Source organism: Labrus mixtus, chromosome 4 (assembly GCF_963584025.1).
Source record: "Labrus mixtus chromosome 4, fLabMix1.1, whole genome shotgun sequence".
Taxonomy (NCBI): domain Eukaryota; kingdom Metazoa; phylum Chordata; class Actinopteri; order Labriformes; family Labridae; genus Labrus; species Labrus mixtus.
In genome coordinates, this window is record NC_083615.1 from 16,891,339 (window position 1) to 16,917,572 (window position 26,234).

The following is a 26,234-nucleotide window of genomic DNA, read 5'->3' on the forward strand; positions in this document are numbered from 1 at the left end:
GAGGTAGAACAAAGCACAACCATATTTTTTCAGAACTTTAAAGGCAGGGTTGGTCATTTTTGAAAACTAGCATGATTTTGAAAGTAGCATTCCCTCAGTGCTTCGTCTGCACCCACCCCCTCCCCTCTGTCCTCCCTAAGCCACGCCCCTCACTAACATGCACGAGCGCCGTTGCTCCAGAAGTGGACCTCAGCTCATCTCTAGCATTGTGTAGAAACTACGTCGTCTCATGTCTCATTCAGCAGTAAGTAAACTCACAGTATAAACTCCGTCATCAGTGACATGCTTTGAGTGTGGACTAGAGCACGCAAGAGGTAGAGAGCGAGCAGGGAGACAGGGAGGCGTCTGATTGGTTCATCAGATTGATACCTCGTGACAGACATTGGTCAAAGTTTTTACAGGCTTACAACTGCTACAGGTGACGGATTTTCTTTGTTCCTTTTTCAGAGAACATGAGTTATTAATTTCTGTCAGGACCTAAAGACAATTTCAACCAAAATCTTAAAAAGTGTATCTGGAGAAAATTACCAACCCTGCAATGGTTGTATGAAAATATTTTACTGCAAAATAATTTTTTTTGGTTGATTTAGATTTCTTACCAAAAACTAAAAAATTGTGAAAATTAGGGCTTCTCTGAAAGGGAAAGTTTCTGCCTTATCACATATATATCCTTTTTATCAAAACCATTTTAATTTTTTTTAAATACACACTTAGACACACATGTAGTTTAGGCGGAAATTGAAATTTCCAAAAGAAAAAATCAAAAGGTATGTATATCAAAGTCTGTCATTTTTTAAGAAAGGACATCAATCATCAAATTATGTCATTTCTATCTTCTTAAGACTATTATCTTAACATAGAAGCAAGTTATTTGACCTTTCACTTGACCCTCTGCTGTTTCAGAATAATCATTTTAACTTATTTAAATAGATTCATGGATTTCATACTGTAAAATAAAGACTTTATTCTTGTAAATGTAAAACTTTATTCTTGTTTGTTTACGACTTTATGAAAAATCCTTTAACGTGGCCCTATTAATATATGTTGTACAAAGTATGATTCTCGCTGCATATTGTTTGTATGTTTAACAGCTGAGCCAAAGTGTTGTGGAAAAATCTCTCTAACAAAGATCATTTTTATTAACCAGAACTGTGAAATTCTGAAATTATCTCTGACATGAACCTGAAGAAACTCAATGGTTGCTCTATTCAGCTTGATTGATGATCAGAGGGGCAGAGTTTTTACCACCATTGTTAACACAGGGATCAAAGTATGGGTAGAGCTTCTCAGTGAAGGAGTAGATCAGAGCATCGATGTCATAAAAGGAGACCACACCCTCCTCATAATCCACAAACACCCCCACCTTCTCAGGACCAGACTTCAGAGAAAGACTGACTGGTGGGCCAGCACAAGCTTCATACTCGTTTTCATTCCTCAAACATATCGTCCAGAAACCATTCTGATGAGACAGAAAGATTTGTCCCTTCCTGTCGATCGACCCTCTGGCCACTCCTAAATCCCACTTTGTCTTCCCTTTAACCTGAACCTTGTAGTAAAATCTGCCTGAAGAGAAACTCTGCTTTGCAAAGACAATAGGACAAGTATCAAATCTCTCTGGAGTGTCTGGCAGATTTTTCTTTTCATCACCATCTTTAACTTGTTTTCCATCATCAAACAGGATGAGATAGGGATTTGCTGTATCAGGATCGAGTGTCACATCCACCTCATACTGCTGGACCCTCTTCAGCTCCACCTTATAGAGCCGCTTCATCTGTTCACTGATCGTCTCCTCCAGCTGGCTCACAGCTCTCACCACAGTCCCCTTATATGAAGTTGGATGGACTCTCACTTCAGTCCAGTTCTTGGTGGGTGGAGCAGCGTTCAGTGATGTGAAGTTTTGGAGGAGGTGGAGGTGGTCTCTAGAGCCTGAGAGCTGCTTCACCTCAGTGCTACTCTTCTCCAGCTCAGAGATTTCCTGTTCCTGCTCTTTGATAAAGCCTTCAGCCTGTTTCTCTGTCTTCCTCTGCTTCTCTTTGATTGTGTCGATGAGCTCGACCTGGCTTCTCTCAACAGATTATTTCAGAGTGGTGAAGACCTGAACACCTTCTGTGATCTCTCTCTCTGCATTCTTATCACTGAGCTCCACTGAATGATTGATCTCCTGAATCTACTGTTGTCTCTTCTGGATCATCTGCTGAATTTCAGCCTCTGTCTTCCCCAGCTTGGCCTTCTTTCCTTTATATTCTTCTTTCAGAGGAACAACATCATGTTTCTTGTGGTCTTCAATTAAGCACAGCATGCAGACACACATCTGGTCGTTCTTGCAGAACAGCTCCAGCAGTTTGTCGTGCTTCTTACACATCTGGCTTTCCAGGTTTTCCACGTGGGCGATCAGCTGATGTCTTTTCAGACCTGACATTGTCAGATGTAACAATAACATAAGTAAAGACATCATACACGTCACTTAAAAACACTAAATCATTTATTTTTGGTAAAAATGACAGGCTTATAAAAGATCCATCCTGTTAGCTTCTAATACAGGATGATCGTGAAACTCACTTTGCAGTTTGTGGGGTATAAGGTTAAATTAATATTTAACATTTATGGTGATTCATCACGACTGTTTGAGCTCTATTGTGGCTGATGATTCACTAAGCAGCTTCAGGTGATCATCAAGCACAATTCAAGCTCACACATTATGCTTAATACTCTTCACCATGTTTCTCTAACACTAATATGTGTCCTTGGTTTGTGTACAAACCCCCCAATGATGAGAAAAGTTCATCCTCTCCGTCTTTTACCTGCTCCACTTTTCAGAAAATGTGTGCTCAAACTCATGACATCACAAAGGACAGTAACCCCTCCCCCAGGTGGGTGACACTCCCACAGCTAGGTGTTTGTTCTGCCCTCTGAGTCTGCCTTCTCACCGTAAACAATAGGACATGGAGCGAGAAAGCCCAAACCACCCAAGCCCTTCTAGAGAGGGGGCGTGGTCAGACACCGCTCATTTACATATTTAAAGCTACAGACACAGAAACAGCCTGTTCTGAGCAGGGCTGAAATAGAGGGGTTTATAGACATGATCAAATACAGGATCAGAGTGGATTTAGAACAAGAAACTTTACACACATGTTTTGGGGAGCTCTAAGACTTACTTACACTTCTTAAAGAGGAGAATATGTGACCTTTAAGTGTGTTATTGAGCCCCCCTATTAGCTGACATATAATCATTTTTAGGATGTGTTGACACAAACTGAAAAGAGGTTAAATGTAATTTAATAATGAAGCCTTCATTAATGATTCCAAAATAAAGTTGTTAAATGCACCTTTTGTAAGCTTATGATGGATTTATTTGACATTTTTTAAAGAAGATTCAAAGTCCTCTACTTATTAAATTCTAAACTACTTACAGATGTTTAATTATTGCAAATCTTCCTTAATTAATGTGTTGTAATAAATCACTCATCGGTCTGTTGTCCTCCTCAGCGTTGTGTGTATGTGGGCGTGTTGTGGAGGAGACCTGGTTTGGATCCTGCAGTTTTTACTTCCATTACCGCAAACACATTTAAACAGTGGGCAGAGTTTTTTTTATAGGTTTGGTTTGCAGCTGGACCCTACTCAGAGCTACAGCCAGTCTATGGTTACAGCCCCACCTAGTGGCAGGTGGATGCATTACGGGTTGAGCACAACAGAGAGTGGAGAATCATGATCCTTTTTATTAAATGACAAAACATGTAAACATTGCATAAATGGACTCACACTAATGCTAGCTGTAGCTGCTCTCTGTTACACCTTAAAGTTGTCAGAGGTGAGGCGCTGTATTTGGGGATTTACCTCTTTTTGAAAAAACACTTTTCCTTTATTTTAAATCAAAATGATCCCTTTATGATACTTTATGATTTTTACATGGTGCAACAGATATTTTTACAAAGTAAAAAGCACATTTAAATATTTACTCAGAGCATTTTGACCTTGTAGGGCGCTGAACTCACCGATGTTTGAAAGAGGCTGCTGGAAAGTTGTGAAAAACTGGAAGGATTCACCTCAATTAGTCATCAGAGAGAAACAGACTTTTCTTGACTGCAGCTCTGCTCTCACTACGACTGACTTTCACTTTAACTGAAAATAATCTGATATCAAAGCTCCTCCTCCTTTTAGTGTAGCTCTGTAAGGGAGGTTTTATTGCCTCCTTTGGAAATTCGTGAACAAAGCATTATTTATTCTACCAGAGAAAACATACAGCAGCCCAGCAGCCAAGAGGGGTGGCTGTGGCTTAGTGGTAGAGTCAGTCCCCAGCTCCTGCAGCAAAATATCCGCTGCACAAGACACTTATCCCCGAATTGCTCCCACTGCTTCATCAGCGGCGTATGAGTGTGTATGAATGGGATTAGTTACCTCTGATGTAAACTTTACAACCTCTACCATCAGTGTGTGAATGTGTGATCTGCAGTGTAAGAGCTGTCTACTGTCAGATTGTGTAGGCACCTTTCAACTCAGAAGCACCCAGGGTGATTGTAAAAATATCGAGTGACTGAGTAAAGGCAGGTGAACAGAGGAGCAAAACTGTGACAGTGTGTGATAAAGGACAAATTGTAAGCTTATTTTGAAAAGGCAATTTAGTGCAGGTACCCATATTGAAACATGTATAACGGTATCAATGAACACCAACCATCACCACCAAGACTTAAAAAAAGTGGAGGAAAATGTAAGACCAAAACAAGCGTAGGTTTAAATAATCCAGGTCCAGACACTCAGGGTGGTTAGAAAAATATAAAAGGCCTTTAATTCATTGGGCTAGAAACATTCAAATAAACCAACGCGTGCAGTCTGCACCCTGAAGAAAGCGCAAGCCGATATGCGTTGGTTTATAAGAATGTCTTCAGACTATTTTTCCCCAGACTAAAGCTGCAGTTGCTACATTTTTGTTGCATGTAAAGTGCTATCCTAATAAAGTCTGATTCATAAAGATAATGGCTGTGGTTTCTCATAAATTCCACAAGGGCGTCCTTACATGTCCCTTGGCATAGACTGTAAGGACGTCCTCATGTTTTGAGACCAAGACCGATTTGGAGAACTACAACACTACCGCTGGGTCCCCACTGAATTTCAGTGTTACATTTTAGTGTGAAATATATAAAAAATGACACTTTCTTACCGTGAGGAAATCCCTAAAATGGTTCGAGCCGGCCCTGATGAAAAAGGTCTGAGGGGTTTGGCATAAAATGATCACTCTGTACACGAAAGAGTTTAATTTATTTTTTATTCCTGATAATGAGCCCGCTACAGGAGAAGGTAAAGATCAGTTACAGCTCAGATAACAGCTCGAGGTCGACTGATTTACTCGATCAAACTACTTTTCAGGGTCACATTTAAACAACACTAATGAAGACAAATAATATTCTTTGTTAGCTGGAGAGGTTTAAATTGGGAGAATCTAATACTTGAAAGCTAAATTAAAAAAATGTTTTAATTACATAAAAAGCAAAAAATAGTTTGAAGAATCACCGGACTTTGAGTTTATTCTGAAATATTAGAGATGATCAGAAAGATTTAGATTTATTAGCAATATAAAATAATAATTTGTAATGCTTATCCTTCATCCTACATCCTACATGTTTTTGGCTGAACAGCTAATACACTAGTGATTTTCTCATTTATTATCTCTAATCCTACTTGTTCACTTATACTATAGTTTTTACAAACACTTCACTGAGTTGCTTTAAGGACCTGGTCACCACAGCAACAACATCTGTTACTTCAGCGTTATCACCCTGCTCTCTTAGCTTAACTTTTCAGTTATGTGACTCTTACAATTTTAGTTGAACTTTGTCCGCCTCGTAAAAACTTCTTCTCGACAGAACCATCGTCATTCAAGTCATTTTTTAAATGAACTTTGTTAGCAACACGGCTAGCTAGCTTCCTAACTCAAAATGCTGTTTCCACTGTTCAGTTCTCATTTTATTCATAACATGAGTTAACATGTCTCTGCCTAGCAGAGCCGTATTAGCAAATAGCTACTGCGATTGAGTAGAACTAGCATGTTCCTAGCTTGCTAGCTTTTAACTGTAAGCTTGCGAGATACAGCAGTTCACTTTTTAGCCCTGTGAGTTGAATGAATTTTGCTGTGTCATTATCAAGTAGGCTACAAAGACCGGGCCTTTTCTGGCAGAACTTTTAGTGTGCCTGATTAGCTAGGAGGTAACTTGCTAATCAAGCTAACTTGAATGCTAGCTGTTCTGGTTGAAAATGCTAGCTTCTGCCTTAGAGCAACTGAGCTTGGCTCTTTCATGGCTAAATAGAGCCATTTAGAAGCATTTTAGCAGTTAGCTAATTTGCTAGATAACTTGCTAAGAATTATTTTAGTTAAGCAAATTTCCTGCAATCTATTTTTTGTGAAAACATGCACATTTGCTAGTTCAAGTCTTCAGTTGGCTCTACATGTACACAAAAACAATTAATTACAGCCCACTAAATGTAAATACTTTTATCATCTCCAAAAAAAAAAAAAAAACTCCCATCAGTCGACCTCTTTGAGTGCATGCTTGAAACATTTGGTTTGTTGTTCGTCAAGGTTTTACAGCAAACATTTAGTTTCTGATTGTACATCAGTATAACATGAACAGATCAGTCAGAGGTCTTCACAGGTCCACTCAGGTCCTATCAAACAAGATGCCAGGCGGTCCACGTTAATGTCAGTCTATTCAGGTCTGTCAGGATTTCATTGTTGTCATTCTCTTTAATGTAAGTGCAGCATCGTTCATATTTGCATGTAGGGTTCGGGTAGTGTACAATGGGGCGTTTTTAATTTGACCCAAGATTTTTGGACCTGTGAAGACCTCTAGACTGAGCTACATACACACAGCTAAATCATTAAACCTCGGCTGGTATTTGGTTGGATGAGGATCAACAGAAAGCTGATTGGTTGGTTTTTCTGAGCACCATGAGCTGCTACTGGTTCACTCCACTGTCATTTAGAGTCCAGCTCAACAACAGCAGAGAGGAAACAGAACTGCTGGATACCCAACAAACAAAACAAAACAACAGCATCTATGGTCTGATAGTGCGGTGCTGACACTGGACTTTCTGTCTGGTTCGTCTCAGGGTCAGTAACATGAAAAGTAATTATATTCTACACATCACCAGTGTTAGAGGGAGGGACGTGCGGCTATTAAAACCATAAAGAATCATCCATTGACCAAACTATTGGATGGACCAACATCACTTAATTTCTTCACAAAGTGAAGAAAATGCAAAAAATATATACATAAAACTTGGAAATGACATTCCAGATGATGGTGCTACATGCTGATTGGATTTTGTATAAAGAAATTCACCTTTTGGAAGAAGAGAGCAGTGGCTACACAGACGGTTAACATCAGGCTACAACGTGCTCAGAGCTGCCCGCCGTAAATGTTTAAAGGTCACATATTATTCTCCTCTTCAACCAGTTTAAATAAGTCTCAGAGCTCCCCAAATAATGTCTTTAAAGTGTCTTGTTCTAAATCCACTCTGATCCTGTATTTGATCATGCCTATAAACCCCTCTATTTCAGCCCTGCTCAGAACAGGCTGTTTCTGTGTCTGTAGCTTTAAATGTAAATGAGCTGTGTCTGACCACGCCCCCTCTCTGGAAGGGGATGTGCTTTGGGCTTGCTTGCTCCATGTCCTATTGTTTATGGTGAGAAGGCAGACTCAGAGGGCAGAACAAACACCTAGCTGTGGGAGTGTCACCCACCTGGGTTACTGCCCTTTGTGATGTCATGAAGGGAAAATCTCCAAACGGCCTGTTTGAGCACACATTTTGTGAAAAGTGGAGCAGGCAAAAGACGGAGAGGATGGACTTTTCTCATCATTGGGGGGTTTGTAGATAGGCTAGGGACACATATTCTTGATAGAAAACTTGCATTTTGTAATTTGCATAATATGTGACCTTTAATTAATGTAAAGATAAGATTTCACTCTGAGAAAATGTGTTTTGAGAGCAGGTGGTTGCATATTATCACCGGTCTTTACAGTGCAGTTTCTGTCAGTAAAATTCATTTAAACTTCTAATCTTTAACACAAATCCCACAATGTCCCTTACTGGGTTTTAGATGTAACATTTCACATTTTAACACAAAGATAGAAACGTTAACAGCCATTTTACGGTCGTATTTTTGGATTGTGTAGATACAAAAGTGTTAGTGTAGATAAATCTAACGTTTAATGATTTGATTCCCACATTGTCTGACTTTGTCTTTATGATTTGTTCTCACAGGTTGCATTGTTTCCTGGCTGTGAAGGGTTAACATACGACTGTATTTCTATTATACGTATAGAAGAAACGCTCAGGATCAATTTAAATTTAATTTTGACCTGATGGTGGTACTAGAAGCAAAAACAACCACCAGAAATTATTTCAGTGCCTCTATTGGGGAATGTCGCTGTACATACTTTAAAAGCAACCTGTCCGGATATTGTTTGGCCATTTATGTCTGGACTAAAGTAGTCGATTGACTATCTCTAAGGCTACATGCTTATGTAGAAGAAATTTGTTTTTTAGTAGCTTTTTTCATTATCAGATTTATTTTGCAACCATTTGGGGAAAGCCTGCCCCAAGTTTCTTTTTGTTTCATGTGAATTTAATAAGATTTTTTGTTTGGCTTAGATGATTATCTTGTAGTTATATGACAAAAAAACACATTTAAAGTTCCAGCTACAACCTCAGCTCATTTCGTAGACATAAAACCTGCAGAATCTTTGTGGACTATTGGTGTTAAAGCAGCTGTTTTTAAAAAGGATCCACTTTTATTTGTGTGATTTTACTTGCATATGCAGCAGAAATGGAAGATTAAAAACGATTGAATGTGATTCGATTTTTAGGAATATAAATAAAGTGAAGATTGAGCTCAAAGGATCTGATTTAAAATCAGAATGTAACAGAAACCTTCACACAAACGTCGGACACAGAGGGGTTCAACATCTGAAAACAATGAACCAACTGCTGACCCACAATGATCTTTACGCTGAGAAAGAGTTGCAGGTGTCTGGCATCCTTAAAAATATGAAACAGCTAATTCAAAATGCATGATCAGTTTGGAGTATTTGAAATAATTAGAAACTATTTTTAAAATGCAAATAAGCCAATATGTAACATTTTCTAATCTTTAAAAAAAAAATCTAAACGCAAACAAGAACTTTGCGGTTTAGACAAGTCTGAGTCAAGACCTTGATAAGCCAGAGTCACAACAAGTCTGAGTCAAATCACTGATAAGACCTAGTCACAACAAGTCTGGGTCAAATCCTCGATAAGACATCGATAAGCTAAAGTCAGAACAAGTCTGGGTCAAACTACCGAAAGCTAGAGTCACAACAAGTCTGAGTCAAATCACTGATAAGATCTAGAAAAGCCAGAGTCACAACAAGTCTGAGTCAAAGAAGATAGAGGTAAGACCAAGTAAAACATTCACAAGACTGTGATGAGTCAGAGTTAAGACCAATCCAACTCAAACCAACCACCAGAATAAGATCAGTCAGAGTCAATATTATTCCAAGTTACAACAACCACAAACGAAGGACGGAGTCAAGTCATGTCAAAATTAAATCTTTCAGAGAGACATGTAAGAGCCTAAACAAGTCCAGGTCAAAAGAATAACAAGACATAGAAAAATCTGGGAGGACAAGTTCAAGTCAAATTACTCACAAGACCGGCAAAAGTCCAAGTCATATTACAAGCAAGAAGTGGGACAAGCAAAAGTCAAGACAAGCCCAAGTCAAAAAACTCCCCAGACGGAGCAAAGTTAGATACAGGATGAGTAAGAGTCAAATCCATCCATCCAAATCGGAGGAGTCAGAGTCACGACTAGACCAGGTGATATCAATCACAAGACTGGGAACAATGTGAGTCACAAGTCCTGTTTGTATCCCTCATAAGACTCAGGCAAGTCAGGGTCGAGACTAGATCTGACCAAATACATACAAGGGTGAGACAAGGCAAGTCCCTTACAAGCCTGAGATGAGTTAGAATCAATCAAGTCCGAGTCTTACTACTTGAGAAACAGAGAGAACTATGAGTCGAGACAAGTTTACATCCAAACAGCCGTAAGACTGAGACGAGTCAGAGTAACAGCTCTAAAGGCAGTGACTCAGGCAGCAATGCTTTGTGCAACACAGAAACACTTGTATCACTTGGTTTGCACCCAAAGCGTCTGACTTTTGTTTATACATCATATTACCTTTACAGAAAACATCTGTAACCTCAAGATAAGACCATCAGGTCATGGTCTCATCTGCAAAACAGGAGATCAATAATACTAATAATTTGGATGCCAGACACCCCATATTCATTTGGGTGCGGCAGTAAAACAACAGCGTCATGCAGGAAAAAAATTCAAAATCTATTTCCAAGTACGGCCTTTCTGGCTATTCAGGACGTTACTACACCTAAATACCTGTCAGTGGGGATCAATGTTTATGACTTTCAGAGCCAGAAAGTGATGTTTTTTTTTCTATATTTACTGGAGATCTTTGTTGTGTAACAGTTTTCAATGATGGCAGCAGAAGCAGTGGGGTTGAAAACAAAAAGAAGACTCCAGTGTCTTGCAGGGATTCATTTGGGTTTAGGGTTTATATTGCACAGGGGTTGGGGAGATCCTCAAACACCGTTGGTTCTTCTATGCCTCGTGCAAACAGCTTGATCAACTGGCAATGCACTCTGGGGAGAAGAAGAGAGAGTTTTTAGGAGGGTTAAACTATTTGATAATACCAAAGTATGAAATACCCCAAGTGTTGTGTTACCTGACATCAATGGCTGTGTGGGTGAGGATCTCGCCATCGCAGTTCCAGCTGCTGTAGGCGGGGGCACAGCCACAAGCTGGGTGGTCTCTGCATATCTGACTGAAGATCTGTCGTTTGCCGTGCTCCCGCAGATCCAGCTCCAGGTCGGAGTCGCTCTGGCAGTGACGCGGAGTGAAGCGGAAACGACGCACACGGTGGACTTCAACAAAAGTCAGGTCAAACTGGAAAAACAGAAAAAGGTGTGACTCTACCAGCTGTCAGCAAACTGGACCAAACGGTTTGATATCCCCAGCACAAGATAGTTTTTTCTTTAAAAGCTTTTTTATGATGATTTGGGGAGAATAACCCACATTGGTGATTCAATACCTGGTCGTCTTTGCTGGTGTGTCTGAGGAGGTGTCTGAGGAAGTCAAAGCGGGAACATTTCCGCACCAGGATGAGGTCGGTGGTGCCATCAGCCAGGTGAGCTGCAGGTGAGAGGCCTTTGGGGCTGCGAGGACAAGCACAGCTCATACTGGCAGCGTTTATCGCCAGAAACTTCCCTCTGATTGTCCTCCACTCGCCATCACTCTCTGAGACCAAAACACACATTTTTAGATTTTTTTTTACTGCTGCTGAACAAAGTTAGTCTTTTTTTCAAAAGGAAAGTTGATATTACTTTACTATATTACTTACAGGAAAACAACAAAAAGCAATTGTCTTCCAGAAGATCTCTGGAAGAACTGTTTCTTTGACCTTTAACTGAGTTTTTATCATCCAGTTGCCGTGTTAGGAATGAACTTAAAATCACACCTTTAAAGCCAACATTGATAAGAAGTTCTTAAAGTGCTGACGAATTCAACATTTGAGCATCTGTGTTTCCATGACGACGGTTTCAACTCTCTGTCTGCTAAGGTAGACCATGAGATATGATCGATAGTCCAGAGCAGCGACTACATGGTTGAAAGGATATTTTTTCTACTTTAGGAGGATACATTTCTTAGCCCTAGTGTCTTGGTACAAGACTACACACAAGATCCCAATCCTTTCTTAGACCACTTAAGTTTTTCGAATAAAGAATAACGCATTTTGAGATACAAAACAAATCAACATGTAAGAAACACAGGTAGGGATAGTAGGAAACAGCAAACCAGGTTAATGCTTTTACAGCTTCCGGGATGAGTGACTTTTTCAATAGAAATACATTTATTAAATGTACAAGATGGTTAGGCAATTTTCTCATTCATTGTGTTTGAGGCATCTGATGACGTTTTTGTTGGACTCACCGCTGTCTGATGTTTCATCCATCTCGTACCTCTCGGCTCTCTCTGAGAGAAGGTGCCCGTTGTGTTGACAAACCACACAGCTGGAAATTTAAAGACACATGGATGTTATTGTAAAAGAGGCACAAAATAATAATTGCTCAACTGATCTCAACTGTTGGGTTCAGGTGATTTGACAGTTTAGTCTAATTAAAAGCAGGGGCGGCTGTGGCTCAGTTGGTAGAGTCGGTCGTCTCTCAACCGGAAGGTCCTACAGCAACATGTCCAATGTGTCCTTGGGATAAGACACTTAACCCTGAATGCTCCCGCTGCTTCGTCGGCGACATATGAGGAGATTAGTTACTTCTGATGGCTACCTTACATAGCAACCTCTGCCATCACTGTGTGAATGGGTGTGAATGGGTAGATGTGACATGCTTACCCAGATCGACACCTGGCTACATCCCGTGGGGTACCCATGGTTCCTCTGGCGGGTAGGTAGGACACTGTTCCCTCATAGTAATGATGAGTGAGAAACATCTTCAGACCTGCAGGAGTCAGAGTGTCAACATGAAGCCAGCTCAGGTGTTGAAAAAAATGAAAGGGACAACCAAGGATCACTGTCACAGACACAGCTTCTATTCAAACCATATCATTATACAGTATCACGTCTATATAGAGGGATTAATTTGACCTTTTTGTTAAAGGTCGTCATAGAAAGAGGAGCCATTATCACCGTGTTGGATTTTCTATTTAAAACAATTCAGCGTCATATTTTATTTCTTTTTTTAAGCACATGGTCTGTTCATACCTGAGAGGTCGTATCTGGCCGGTCCCATCCATCTCTTCCTCTCACTGTCAGTTAACACATCGCCGTAGAAACCGTATCCAAGCAGGGACACAGAGTACCGCAGGAAGGTGTTGTTGTGGTGAACAGAGCACACGTCCATCGGCTGAGAGTCTCCTAAACAACCACCCACACAAAACACATAAATACACATCGTCAACACACTCATCTGGAATCATTCCCTGGTAGACTCTGAATATCCATCAAGAACATGTAAAGTACTTTTCTTAATATACACTAGATGGCAGCATGAGACCATGGAGAGCCCAGAAGTGTAATGTGGTATGAGTCTATTGAAGTAACAAAGGGACAGATTGAAATCATTGTTTAAAATAGCACACAAAAGAAATCATAAACTTGAGCCACATATTACTGAATTATGAAAAAAACCCACTGATTGGCTGTTATATGAGCATGGCCTATGCCTGGGGATGTAGCCATTTATGAGAAACCTGCAGACTTATTTGATTGATTGATTGATTGTATTTATTTACGTGTCATGCACCAAAGTGCCTAACCTTCATGAGTTTATAAGACACCAGAAATGCAGTGGTTTACAGTAACATTTCATAACATTACAAATTTGCATGTTCCTGTCACAGCTCAGTCTTAAACGCCCCCTAGTGATACACATGTGTCATAGGGCTGGATGATATGACCTCAAATCAATATCACAATTAATGAACGATTTTTTTTTTTTTTGCCCTCATGACATGACATGGTCTCTACTGTAAATAAAGCTGGGACAGAAAGAGTGCATATATGATGAACTATTTTGTGGTTATTTATTGAATACTTGGAACCGAAATCAAAGCATCGATTGAAATAAAAACGACACATTTTAGTTTTAAAGTAGAAATGAACGTCTCTAAAAACAGTAGAAAATGAATAACTTGCATTTCTTGCAAACAGTTTTTCAGCAGTGTTTACATTTTACTTTTTTTGTTAGGTGTCGTCTTCCCTAAAGACAAAATGAATCCAAACGACAGACACTGCTTCCATGTCCGAATCGGACATGTCGTCACATGACTCTGCCCTGAAAATAATCAACATGGGCAAGATTACATCAGTTAGAGGTTCTGAATGTTGGTTTTGATTAATTTTCGATTGAATTGCCCAGCCCTAATGTGTGATTTTATTTTCTACTGGGGAGGTTTGTTAAACTGAATCACTGCAGCACAATCATCATCCTCCGAGTTATTTATTTATCAGTGACAATACATGTAGGCATTGTTACATCAATTAAAGTGCAACACATGCGATGTATATAGGGCTTCTAGCCATGGCTAATTTACAGTCCTTGTCCCTGGTTAGGCTTTTAGGAAATAACACACATGATACAACAACGCTGAAAAATAGACATAAAAACTGACGATTGCAGAAGACTTAAGATAAGCAGTGACATAAATGCATAAAAACATATGCATGTCTGATGTATAAGGTTATAGATAAACCGTCTGATACTGAAATGACTTGTATTGTTTTTTTAACTTGATGTGACTGACCAACAATGATGTGCAGTGCTGAGGTCACGGGGTCGTTGCTGCCCACAGTAGCGAAGCAGATACAGTCAGTTGAACCTGAAACACAGAGAGGAACATACATCATCACATCCATTTGTTCTTATCGACGTATCGTTCATGTTCAGAACGTCCCCGAGCTCGACTGACGGTACTGAGAACCTCACACGTTTCATTGTTTTTAGAGATGTTGCCGGTTTAAGTTCAACAGTTCTACACAAACACAATACTGCACTTTTCAAAGCAGGTTGAGCTGCTCAGAGAAAACAATGTCTCCCTGACGGCTGTGTGTGTGTGTGTGTTTGAGCGAGCGAGTGAGAAAGAGAGAGAGGGAGAGAGAGAGAGAGAGAGAGAGAGAGAGAGAGAGAGTTTCTCGGTTTTATCTATTTTAATGTATTTTTATTTATTGAACGCCTTCACAGACAAGTAAAAAACAAAAAGGAAAGAAACAAAAAAGGGAGAAATGAGGCCACTGTCATTTGTTCTTTCTATTTATACCATCAGGATGTTGAAGTTCCAGCACTCAAACTTTGCAAAGAAAATACATATGCTGTTTTCACATCTGCACTCCTGCAAATATCTAGATCATTTCAGGAGGACTGCTCTGTATATTCTCCCAACCTAGCTGTTCACATTATACTCCTCACAGCGGGAGACTATCCCTGTCAGACGGGGAGGGGGGGGGGGGATGACGCCAATCACAGCCAAGCCAATCACAGTATAGAAACGTCAATCCCCCTCCTATTGGCTCGAGGTGAATTCTTCAGATAATATCCTGCTGCGTTCTCACATCAGCTCACTCTGACTTGCTGCGGAAAAAATACTAGGGGGTCTGGCAGTACAAACTCTGGGTGAAGGCAGAGTGAAAAACTGTTTGTGTTCACACATGCAGTGTGAGTTTTCTACAAGTGTGAAAACAATAATAGACAGGAAGAAGCAGTCTTTGAAACAGTGTAAGTCCAGGTCACAGCATGTTTTGTTATAAAACAACTCTTGGCCTACTTCTCGTTACCTGTTGGGGCATTTAACCTCCAGTCGTCACTAAGAGAATAACTCGGGACAGAAATATAAAAGCAACACTTGTGGTGAATTAAAAGATCTGAGCCTGTTCCTCTATGTGTTTCAAACTGTTAGTGAGCAGCTCTCCTTAACCAAGATAATCCACCTGACAGGTGTGGCATATCAACATGCTGATTAGACAGACTGATTATTACACAGGTAATAAAAAGGTCAGTCTAAAATGTGCAGTTTTATCTTGACAAGAGACATTTATTTGGCACTGAACTATGGATTACACAGATATGCAGGGAAGGGTCAGAAAACCTGTGAACGTGTGAAAAACACGTGTTAAACACTGCAGATGTAAACTCCGCCGCCAGGGGGCTCTGAATCAAAACAATAACAAAAGATGACATCGGGGCTGGCGGGGAATCATTGGAGGGCTTCTCTTTTTAAAGGGGTTTGCTTCATTTTTCATGAATTTTGATTGTGTGTCATGTTACCACTCTGTTAGATGGACAAAACATCAGATAATAAAATAATAAAATATAAATAAATAAATAAATAAATAACAAAAATTAACCTCAGTATATTTTTTTCAATATTTTTTTTGGAACCTTTTTGCCTGTATTGGCAAGGAAAGCTTGAAGTGAGAAAGGAAATGTTGGAAGGAGAGAGTAGGGGACGACATGTAGCAAGGGGTCGAGGTTGGATTCGAACCCACGGCCGCTGCACAGAGGACTATTGCCTCCGTACATTGGCCGCATCATAACTGCTAGGCTATTGGCCCCCCAGGAGCATGATTCTTTAGGCTACATTCATCCCTCTTCTTCAAGGCCCTCTGTAAGCTCTTCAGTGACCAAATCAATCCCCACAAGGACCTCCTCCATCACCTCCTCAAGCCCCCCTACAACCTCCAGAAGGATGTTTTGACCCCCCTGAACGACCTTTACAACCTGCCCAAGTCATCTACATATTTTTGCTACTCTGAAGGTTGGAGGCAACACTTCCTACGGTTCATCATCACCAAAATAGAACCAGCGTGTTGAGGAGTTTCTCACCTGCAGGGATGATTCCAATGCGAAGCGAGCAGGAAGCCAGCGCTTCGTCCGCACAGTTCGGATCGACGCCGCCGTCCATCTGAGTCCTCCAGATCAGGCCGTGGATGATCTCGCTGAACATGCCGTCTCCTCCGACACACACCACCCTGAGCGGGGGGCAGAGTCACATGTTAGCTAAAGCTTTAGAAAGTCATTACTCCTGATGGTTGATGTTTTGGAGGCTAATTCATTCATCGACTCAAACTGACTGAGCCTTATTATTTCTTGCACTGTTTTTCCGCTCTGTGGCGTCAAAGAGCGTCAGCGACACGATGCTCACCCATCATACTTCTTCAGCTCCGCCTCCGTCCTCAGATGATCCCTCGCATTATTGGCGTGCGCCGTCACTATGATCACAAACACAGCGAGTTTAAGATGTACAATCCGTACTTGGAAAGATCAGAACACCGAATGTGAAGGTTAACGAGACGAACCGATGACGTCCGCGGAGACTCCTGCCTGGGCGAACAGCGGCGCCACCTTCTGCTCGTAGATGTGTTTGCCCTGCCGCTTCCCGCTGTACGGGTTGATGTAGACCAGCAGGTGTTTGGGTCGGCTGGCTGTAGAAGAAAACAACAACCCTCATGGACTCGCAGACAGAACATCCGGCTGAGTATTTGAAGGCTAAAGATTGTAGAACATTTGTGGTGTAATGTCAGCTCACACCGGATGACTTCAAGCGAGTTCATGTGCTCACGCAGTACGAGTTAAATCTGGACAGAACATTCACAAATATTAAAAGAAACCTCCCACAGACGGAGGTTGAAGTCAGATATATGTGTATTTCCGTTCTCTCATATGCACAGCTCAAATATGCCTGCTGGCTCTCTCGCTCTCCCACACACACACGATCTGTATCACATAAACACAAGCTTACATGCAGCTAAATCATCACAAATATTCTGTCAGCTGGAGGTCCATATGGCCTTCCTACTATAATGATTCATGAATTAAAAAAAAACGTTTTTCTCCGCTCCAGAGCAGTTTTGGGGTTCAGTGCCTCAGTGCTCAGGAGGTGGACTGGCACCTCTCCTGCTAACAGACCAATTTCCGGACTTGAACCAGCGACCTGATTCCCAACCCAAGTCCCTACAGACTGAGCTACTGCCGCCCCATTCATATAGTTTATCAAATTAGAGAGACTGCACTTAAACAAAAACAGATACAAACTGAAGGTGTCCTTTTTTTGTGTTACTTATTTTTAATTCATCTTCTTAAATCACTTGAGCCTTTGTGTACTCGCACTCTGCTCACACCGTACGTCCATTAACTGTGGAAGATTTTAGTTCAGAGATTTTGACGTGGAGCTTGTGATTGTGCCTCAGCGTGTGTGTTGGTGTTAAATCTTACTGATAGCGGCGAGCTGATCTCTGATGCTGCTGACCCAGTGTTGACACAGCGCCTCCTCTGGACAGATGAAGGTGACCTCGGCACACCGCCAGCGGTGCTGCTGATTCCTCTCCACGTACATCACTGAAACCGAACACACACACAAATCTTTAAAAAAATATATATATATGTTCATGGTCTGTTTTTGCCTTTATTAGAGAGGACAGCTGAAGAGTGACAGGAAAAGTTGGGAGGAGGGGACATGCAGCAAAGGGACGAGGTCGGATGTGAACCCATGGCCGCTGGGAAGAGGACTTTAGCCTCTGCATGGGGCGCAGCAAAACATCAGGCTACAGGCGCCCCAAACACTTAATTTCTTATCATTTAATACAGTTTAACAAGTACAGAAACAATCCAAAGTCTTCCTAGAATACTTCAGAATTAGTTCTCGTGCATACATCATTAAGGTATAAAGAGTTCATCCATGTTTTCACAACATAAACTGTTATAATTACAGGTGAGTTTTTTGTTGTTTTTTCTATTTTGTATCCAACTTTATTCATCCATTTTTTCTTTTCATGTGTTTCCAGATGTTTGGACTTTTCTAATATGTTTGATTCCTCTCGTGTTAAATATATTTTCACGTTTATTTGCTGGGTAAATCATTTCTCCTGGGTTTAATGTGATCCTACATGTCTCTGCTGTCTCATGGGCGTGTTTATTCTGTAACAGATGTTTTTGTAAATGTGTTTTCAGGATTGTTCCAGGTGAGTGTAGAGGAGTTTAAAGAGTTTCTTTTTTCGAGATTAATTTGGATATTTTAGCAGGTATTTTCAGGAGGTTTATCTAGAGTGTTAGCTGTGGGTTTACCAGATGTATTTTCAGGGATTTGTGCAGTGAATGCACAAATGTGTTTCCAGATGTTATTACAATATGAACAGATGTGTTTGTATTAACGTGTGCAGGTTTGTTTTCAGTTATGTGAACAGCTGTGATTCTAGTTTTACTGTCTGTCCACGTGTGTGTACAGATGTGTTTTTAAACATGTTTCCTGTATTTCCAGATGTTTTAACAGATGTAGATGTTCTCTTGGTGTTCTCTGTATATACAGGTGTTTTCACAGATGTGTTTAAAAGTTATGTGTAGTTGTGACTCCAGATTTAATTTCTATGCTTCTAAATGTGTTCATTTTTAGATGCCCCCCCCCCCGTGCTAAAGGTGTGTTTACCTGTGAAGGCCTGCCTGCAGTCCTTTCCTTCTCTCTCTTCGATCTTCTTCCAGCTGCCATCTTCTTTTTTTCGCCTCCTGCTGGTCTCATCCTCTTCCTCTCGGACAGAGATGATCTCTGACACTGGCACGCAGTGACACACACCTGATCACAAACACACACACACAGTTTCTTAGCTTGCCAATCTTTGTACACGTCTGGTTCAACTGTTCATCAGGATCTTCTTTGCAGCGCATAAATCCAGCGTCAGATAGCCCAGTTTTTTCATCCATAGATGTTAGACTGTTCTGTCTGAACGTCCCCTTTCTTAGGGAGGAAAGAAAATCCAGCAATTTTCCTATAACAATATTTAATTAAAAATGATTTATCTCTGGGGCGCCTGCGGCCTAGTGGTTAGTTTGTGCGCCCCATGTTCAGAGGCTGCAGTCCTAGAAGTGGGCTTCCCTCCCGGGTTCAAATCCGACCTGTGGCTCCTTTCCTGCACATCATATCCCTCTCTCTCACTCTCTCTCTGTCCTGAATTTCCGACTCTATCCCCCGTCCTATCTCCACAATAAAGGCACAAAAATAAAGATTTCTCTAAAGCAGCATCAGCGCATGAATCTGAAAAGTGAACTACAGCAGATGAGCAGAATATCTGAGACTACTGAGCCAAACTACACATCAGAAACAGACCGAGCAGCAGCAGAAGGAAGAGAGCATGTTTCTACTGGATTTGATGTAGCACTAAAGCTCACTCTATCTACTTCTCTGAGGTTTATTCCACAATGGGATGTTTGATTGATCTTTAACTCATTTAAGTTTTAATGGATGGGGGAAGAAACAGACGCGATGTGAGCATGGTCTTGACACTGGAGAGGTATTTTAAACTGGCATCATTTTGGAATAGAACCTCAGGCCCAGTTTGGGAACACACAAACAAGAGTTTGTAACATCGCAGCAAACACAGAAATATGTTCTGACAGCAGCATCACGATCACTAAAACCTGCAGCCGGTAGGTGGACGAGGCCCGCTGCGTCTCGGTAGCTCAAATCTCCTACCTTTATCTGGTCGATGAGGGAGCGAGGGAACACAAAACCCTGCAGGAGAACCACAGAGTTTCAAACATTAGACGTGGGTGGAAAAACCAATACAGCAAAGTATCCCGATATTTTGCGTTGCGATATTACATCGATTCATGGCCGCCAAGTATCAATATTTTTATTGAATTAATAGCAAATATGATTTTTACATTTTTAATTGCTGAATGGGTTGTACTATTCATTTTGAACAGTGATAAAAATGACCGCAGTTGTACTGTCATCCCTACATGTTTGTTTTCATTTAAGTTGGATTAGACTGAAATACTAAAAGTTTAGATTGTGATTTATCACAGTGTTGGTCAGTCTGTGGGCTCGACTCTCATTGTGTCGAAATAAAAAGACTGAAGAGAGATGGATAGACTGGGAATTTATATACTGTATTGCAATTCTCAGCATTTCACAAAAATGTTGTAATAATATCGTATCGTGGCGCCTCCGGTAAAACCCACCCTCACCAAACATGGTAGCCAAAATGTTGCCAATGTTTTTGTGCAATTTAGATAGTTGCTCCTCCCCGGTCACCTCGTCTCCTCTGTCTGTCTGTAAGAGACTTAAAGTGTGCAGGAGTTTGCCTGCAATGTTTGGTAATCAGAGACAAGCTATCCATTAGGGGTGCAAACGAGTACTCGGGTACCTTTGGGTAACGTTTGATCATCCAGGACAGAGCAGCAGGGTTGCCCCTGGCCAAATTGGGGCCCTAAGCAGAATTTTATGTTGAGGCCCCCCCCCCCCCCCATTACAAAATGACTGTATCAAGAAATGCCATTTGGGTTTACAACCTTTATTAGTAGGAACAAATCAAATGAACAGCCTCTATCAACAATGGAACAAGCCTTTTACAGATGCACACGTCTGCATTTGATGCAAAGTCATCAATGAGGTCATCATATGGCAGCCGCTGTGCCTTAAAAGGCCCTCGGCGCACAAATTCAACCCGATCGACGTCTGATAGGTGTGCTGGCCACAGAACAGGATCAACTGGTTGTGCACTTGGAGTAGTGATAGCATCTGTAGCTGGAGAGATGTTGCTTGATGGCCCTGGTGATATGCTGGGTGCTGCTGCATTTGTACCTGTTGACATGGTGCTTGATGGCACTTGTGACGTACTGGGTGAGGCTGCTTCAGTAGTCATGGTGCTTGATGGCACTTGTGACGTACTGGGCGCTGGCTCCGTGTCACCCTTAGTAACAAACTTCAGCATTGACCCTGTTATGACAAGAAATCCATCATACAAGCAGACTATTAAGATTTGTTTTGGTCTGGTTTTGGTTTATTTTTCACAATGAAATTAATGTAAATACTAGCCTCACAAAGATTAAAATGCAATTAATGCAAATACGACTACAACTAATAATAATATTCATTATGATTTGATGATATTTCTATATTTAAATATTTGTATATACTTATTTTTACATTTCATACTTAGGTTCTATATTCCTACACTGCTGTTTGCTGCTGCAACGCTTTAAATGTCTCCATTGTGGGTCAAATAAAAGATTATCTTAATTTATCTTATTTTACCTAATCTTATATGACTGTTATGAATTAAATTCATCAAGAGATGGCAACATTTTACCTCTATTAAAAATAGCCCAAAACTTGATAGCATAGATTGATAGGCTATAAACCTGAGCCAACATACGACCACCAACTGGTCAATTAAGCACTCCTTTTTCAACAGAGGTGAATGTATATGCAGTTAACAAGACATTCAATAAATGATAATCAGGGCCGCTGGAAAATTTAATCTCCAGTCCACATCTAGACAGAATGATCCTCTCTTCTGTCTCATGATTAGCAGGCTAGCAGCTGGGGTGTTTATGCCACAAAGGTTTTATTTTTTATTTCAACAACATACCTTCAAGTGAAGCACGAGCCTCCTGTTGTTTTGACTTTTTCTTTCTTTTGCTTGCTCCCGATTCATATTGCCGTTTGGAGGCCATCTCTCCACCTGCATCCAACTGCCTGTCGGCGCATCTGACCGCTGATTGGTCAGATGCTGCGTGATGTCAATCATTGCGGCAACGCGTGCGGTGTCAGATTAGTGATCTCTTTATTCTCTCTCCTGCCTCGGGCTGACTTGGTGCTCTACGCGCGCCTCACGGCAGCGATGCGCATCCATTTGCAGAGAATGCGTCCCCTTGCGCAAAATGGGGCCCCCCATGGATCGTGGGGCCCTACGCACAACGCGTGTTCTGCGTGTAGGGAGGGCCGGCGCTGCAGAGGAGCATAACTAGATGTTTTCCTATATTTTGGAATTTTAGATGATTATTTCAAGATATTTTAATAACTACAAAACGGAACAACCTTATAGGGAGAAATAGCTCATAGTGGACGGACGAGCGAGATTGAGCGAGTGTGTCATGACGCACAGAGGAGAAAGATGAAACAGATACTTAAATCGTTCACCTGTTCTATTGTAACTTCATTTCCCAGAGTAAAGTGTGCTCTACACTGCAGACTGTAGTCTCTGTTAACAGAATGTTGCTGTTTCAACGTGCGAGGAGTGCGCATTGATGTCTGATGTCCGCTCGCCACATTCACTGCTCCAATTATAATAAAGTGTTAAAACGGTCATAAGATGTCTGAGTGAAGTTTTATTTGAGGTTTGCTGTCTGTTGAAGTAAGAAATGTCCTAATTTGAACGTTAATACAAAGGCCTATCACTAACAATTATTAAAATCCCGAAGAGTCAAATTAATCAATAGATACAGTCAGCATTACGTCATAGTTGGGGGCGGGGCCTCCCGTGGGGGAAAGGAATCACAGAAAAAAAAAGAACTACAAAAGAATTACTCGAGTACTCGCTTTAACAATGGGAACAGTAATCATTTAGAGAAAATTTTGCATTTCTGCACCCCTAATATCACTAATACCAAATATTGGATGCCTACTTTGCCTAGGAAGTCAAAATGTACTTTTAAACTTGAAGTCAATGTTACAAAACTGGCAGCATCTCCTCTCTGCAGCAGGTCAGACATTAAAGATTCACACCTGAAACACAAACACACACACAGTTGTCTCAGGGTTACACACCCCGCAGGTGTTTCTGTTGTCCCCATGACGACAGAAACTCAATGCGGTGTTTATGAAAAACAGCTGGTCTGTGATCAGCAGAAACACTGAGTCACTCCAGGAGCTCCTGCAGGTAACTGCTTCATGTTCAGATGTGAGCTGACCCTCGTTATAGGGACATAACAATCTCCCAGATAAGGAAAGATATAAACTACAAAAGAGGACATCTGACATCTTTCATTTGTATAAGATATAAGATACAAGATTTCAGTTTTTATTCCTGTGACATAAAAACTGAAAGAGATGATTGACTACAACTCCCATGGTGCAAATCAGTGAAGACATCAAATGACGTCAAACCTTCAAATTCTGTTTTGCAGCCTGTCCTGCAGACAGTGAGCAGGTCACAGTGAAAAATGAAGCATCCTGCAGAGACTGAGCAGGTCACAGTGAAACATGAAGCATCCTGCAGACACTGAGCAGGTCACAATGAAACATGAAGCATCATGTAGACACTGAGCAGGTCACAGTGAAACATGAAGCATCCTGCAGACACTGAGCAGGTCACAGTGAACCCTGCAGCATCATGTAGACACTGAGCAGGTCACAGTGAAACATGAAGCATCCTGCAGACACTGAGCAGGTCACAGTGAAACATGAAGCATCCTGCAGACACTGAGCAGGTCACAATGAAACATGAAGCATCCTGCAGACACTGAGCAGGTCACAATGAAACATGAAGCATCATGTAGACACTGAGCAGGTCACAATGAAACATGAAGCATCCTGCAGACACTGAGCAGGTCACAGTGAAACATGAAGCATCATGCAGACACTGAGCAGGTCACAATGAAACATGAAGCATTATGTAGACACTGAGCAGGTCACAGTGAAAGATGAAGCATCCTGCAGACACTGAGCAGGTCTTAGTGAACCCTTCAGCATCATGCAGACACTGAGCAGGTCTTAGTGAACCCTTCAGCATCATGCAGACACTGAGCAGGTCTTAGTGAACCCTGCAGCATCATGTAGACACTGAGCAGGTCACAATGAAACATGAAGCATTATGTAGACACTGAGCAGGTCACAGTGAAAGATGAAGCATCATGTAGACACTGAGCAGGTCACAGTGAAAGATGAAGCATCCTGCAGACACTGAGCAGGTCTTAGTGAACCCTTCAGCATCATGCAGACACTGAGCAGGTCTTAGTGAACCCTTCAGCATCATGCAGACACTGAGCAGGTCTTAGTGAACCCTGCAGCATCATGCAGACACTGAGCAGGTCTTAGTGAACCCTGCAGCATCATGCAGACACTGAGCAGGTCTCAGTGAACCCTGAAGCATCCTGTTTGATCTGATACCTTTTGCACCAGCTTTGAATAGTCAAATTTCCTGAACACAGATTCACCTGTCTGATAAACTTCCATGAACAGGGAGGATCTGCTGATGAAGATAATGCTGATCAGAGACACATGTTAACATGTTAACATGTCGGCGAGGTACTCTATAAACAGATATCAATATTAAACGCACAGAATGTTTCTGAAGAAATGTCCCGTTACAAGTATAAACTAAAGGATATCTCTGGCTTTCAAAACTGTTGGATGTATTCGAGGAAATGTAAGTACTCGATAAAATAAAATTAACCGTGCACGTGAGTGTCTGTTCAATCTCTCTCCGTCAAACTGCTCAAACGAGTCATCAGAGGAAACTGGCTTTAAACACCTGATGAGTAATTATTAACCGTGTTACCCGAGAGGGATCTTTATTTTTAAATAATATTTATTAGTAATAGTTTCTAACAGTGTTCATAGCTGTAATGGATTGGTTACAGACGTTTAGTTTAGAGAAAATGGGACATAAACTCTGAGTTATCAGCTGATTTAGAAAAGAATAACACATGTAAAGTCACCTGGATGATATTAAAACCTTTTGTATTCATACGTGAGTGTAAATATGATGAGTGGGGCGAGACGAGGTGTTATATCGAGCTAACAAACTTTTTTTGTAGCAGAGAACTCCCATGATTCCCTAGCCTGAAAGTTATCGTTTGTTATTGTGGTATTGATTGAGCGCCCCCTGGTGGCGGAATCTACACATTGAATCTTTAATCGGCCAATATATCTGCACTAAAAAACCTCATATCAGTTAGGCCCTAATAGGTGCATCAAGCTTGCTCAAGTAGATACTTCAGATGGCATCAGTTAAATTGGCTGTAATAGCTTCGACTCAACAGTTGTGGCTAAATCCATCAACATTGTTTTTCTGAGTGTCTGATAACTTCATGAATAGTAACGCTACGAAACGACACCTCTTTGTAACTGTTACAGTGAGATAATTACCAGAAAATAAAGGGGAACAAACTGAGAAAAGACTGCTGTTGACACACGTTGTCTCCTCTGTATCTCCATACTGTGTTCAGAAAACAGCTTGAGAATTGAATGAGGTTTGGTGAGTTGCCTGCAGCCTCAGTGTGACCTCCACATATTGTGTGTCAGGCTGCTGGATGATGTGTTACGTAACCAGATATATCATGTCTCACTTAATAGAGCGGTCATTATCTTTTTGCTGTGCAAATTAACACGTTATCTACGGGTCCGCACATTATCTTCGTTGTCCCCTCCGGTGTGTCCCTTTGTTTATCTCACAGGATATGAGTGTTTTTAAAGGCCGACAGACAGAGAGACAGACAGACTGACTGATTGTGTGTGTCAGACAAACAGAGAGATAAATAAACAAGTTTCGGGTCTTACTGGGTCTGAATGGATGGTAAACGGGGCTGGAAACCCGTCTCTTCCAGGTGAGCAAGGACCGGCTCAGGCTCACATCGTACGCCGCGTTTCTGACGCGAAGCTCGGAGAGCAACAGCAGTCTGCTCGGCCTCTCCATCTGCGTGTATCCGTCCTGCTCCGTCCTTCAGCCGGCTGAAGAGGCAGCAGCAGTTCCGGGGAAGGTTACCTGTCACCGGGCATGTTCTCTGTGTGTGGCCAGCAAGGCTCCAAACCGCGAAATTAAACGACTTTCAGGCGACGTTGTCAACAAAAGTGCGTCCGTGTAGCGGATTCTGGCTCAGGATGTTTTTTTTGACACATA

At 41.3% G+C, this 26,234-nt stretch overlaps 1 protein-coding gene and 1 pseudogene across 1 annotated transcript; both read right to left on the minus strand.

Moving 5' to 3' along the window:
* Positions 1-1,098: 1,098 nt before the first annotated feature.
* Positions 1,099-2,422, minus strand: LOC132972956 (E3 ubiquitin-protein ligase TRIM21-like; annotated as a pseudogene).
* A 2,824-nt stretch (positions 2,423-5,246) lies between these two features.
* On the minus strand, positions 5,247-26,234 carry cerk (ceramide kinase). Its single transcript, XM_061036116.1, has 13 exons — positions 25,895-26,234; positions 19,040-19,183; positions 17,833-17,955; positions 16,917-17,042; positions 16,763-16,829; positions 16,444-16,589; positions 14,369-14,443; positions 12,828-12,980; positions 12,459-12,564; positions 12,041-12,120; positions 11,142-11,347; positions 10,776-10,996; positions 5,247-10,692 (listed from the first exon to the last, which is right to left on the minus strand). The coding sequence occupies exons 1-13, from the start codon at positions 26,028-26,030 to the stop codon at positions 10,605-10,607; spliced, it is 1,671 nt and encodes a 556-aa protein (XP_060892099.1). The 5' UTR covers positions 26,031-26,234; the 3' UTR covers positions 5,247-10,604.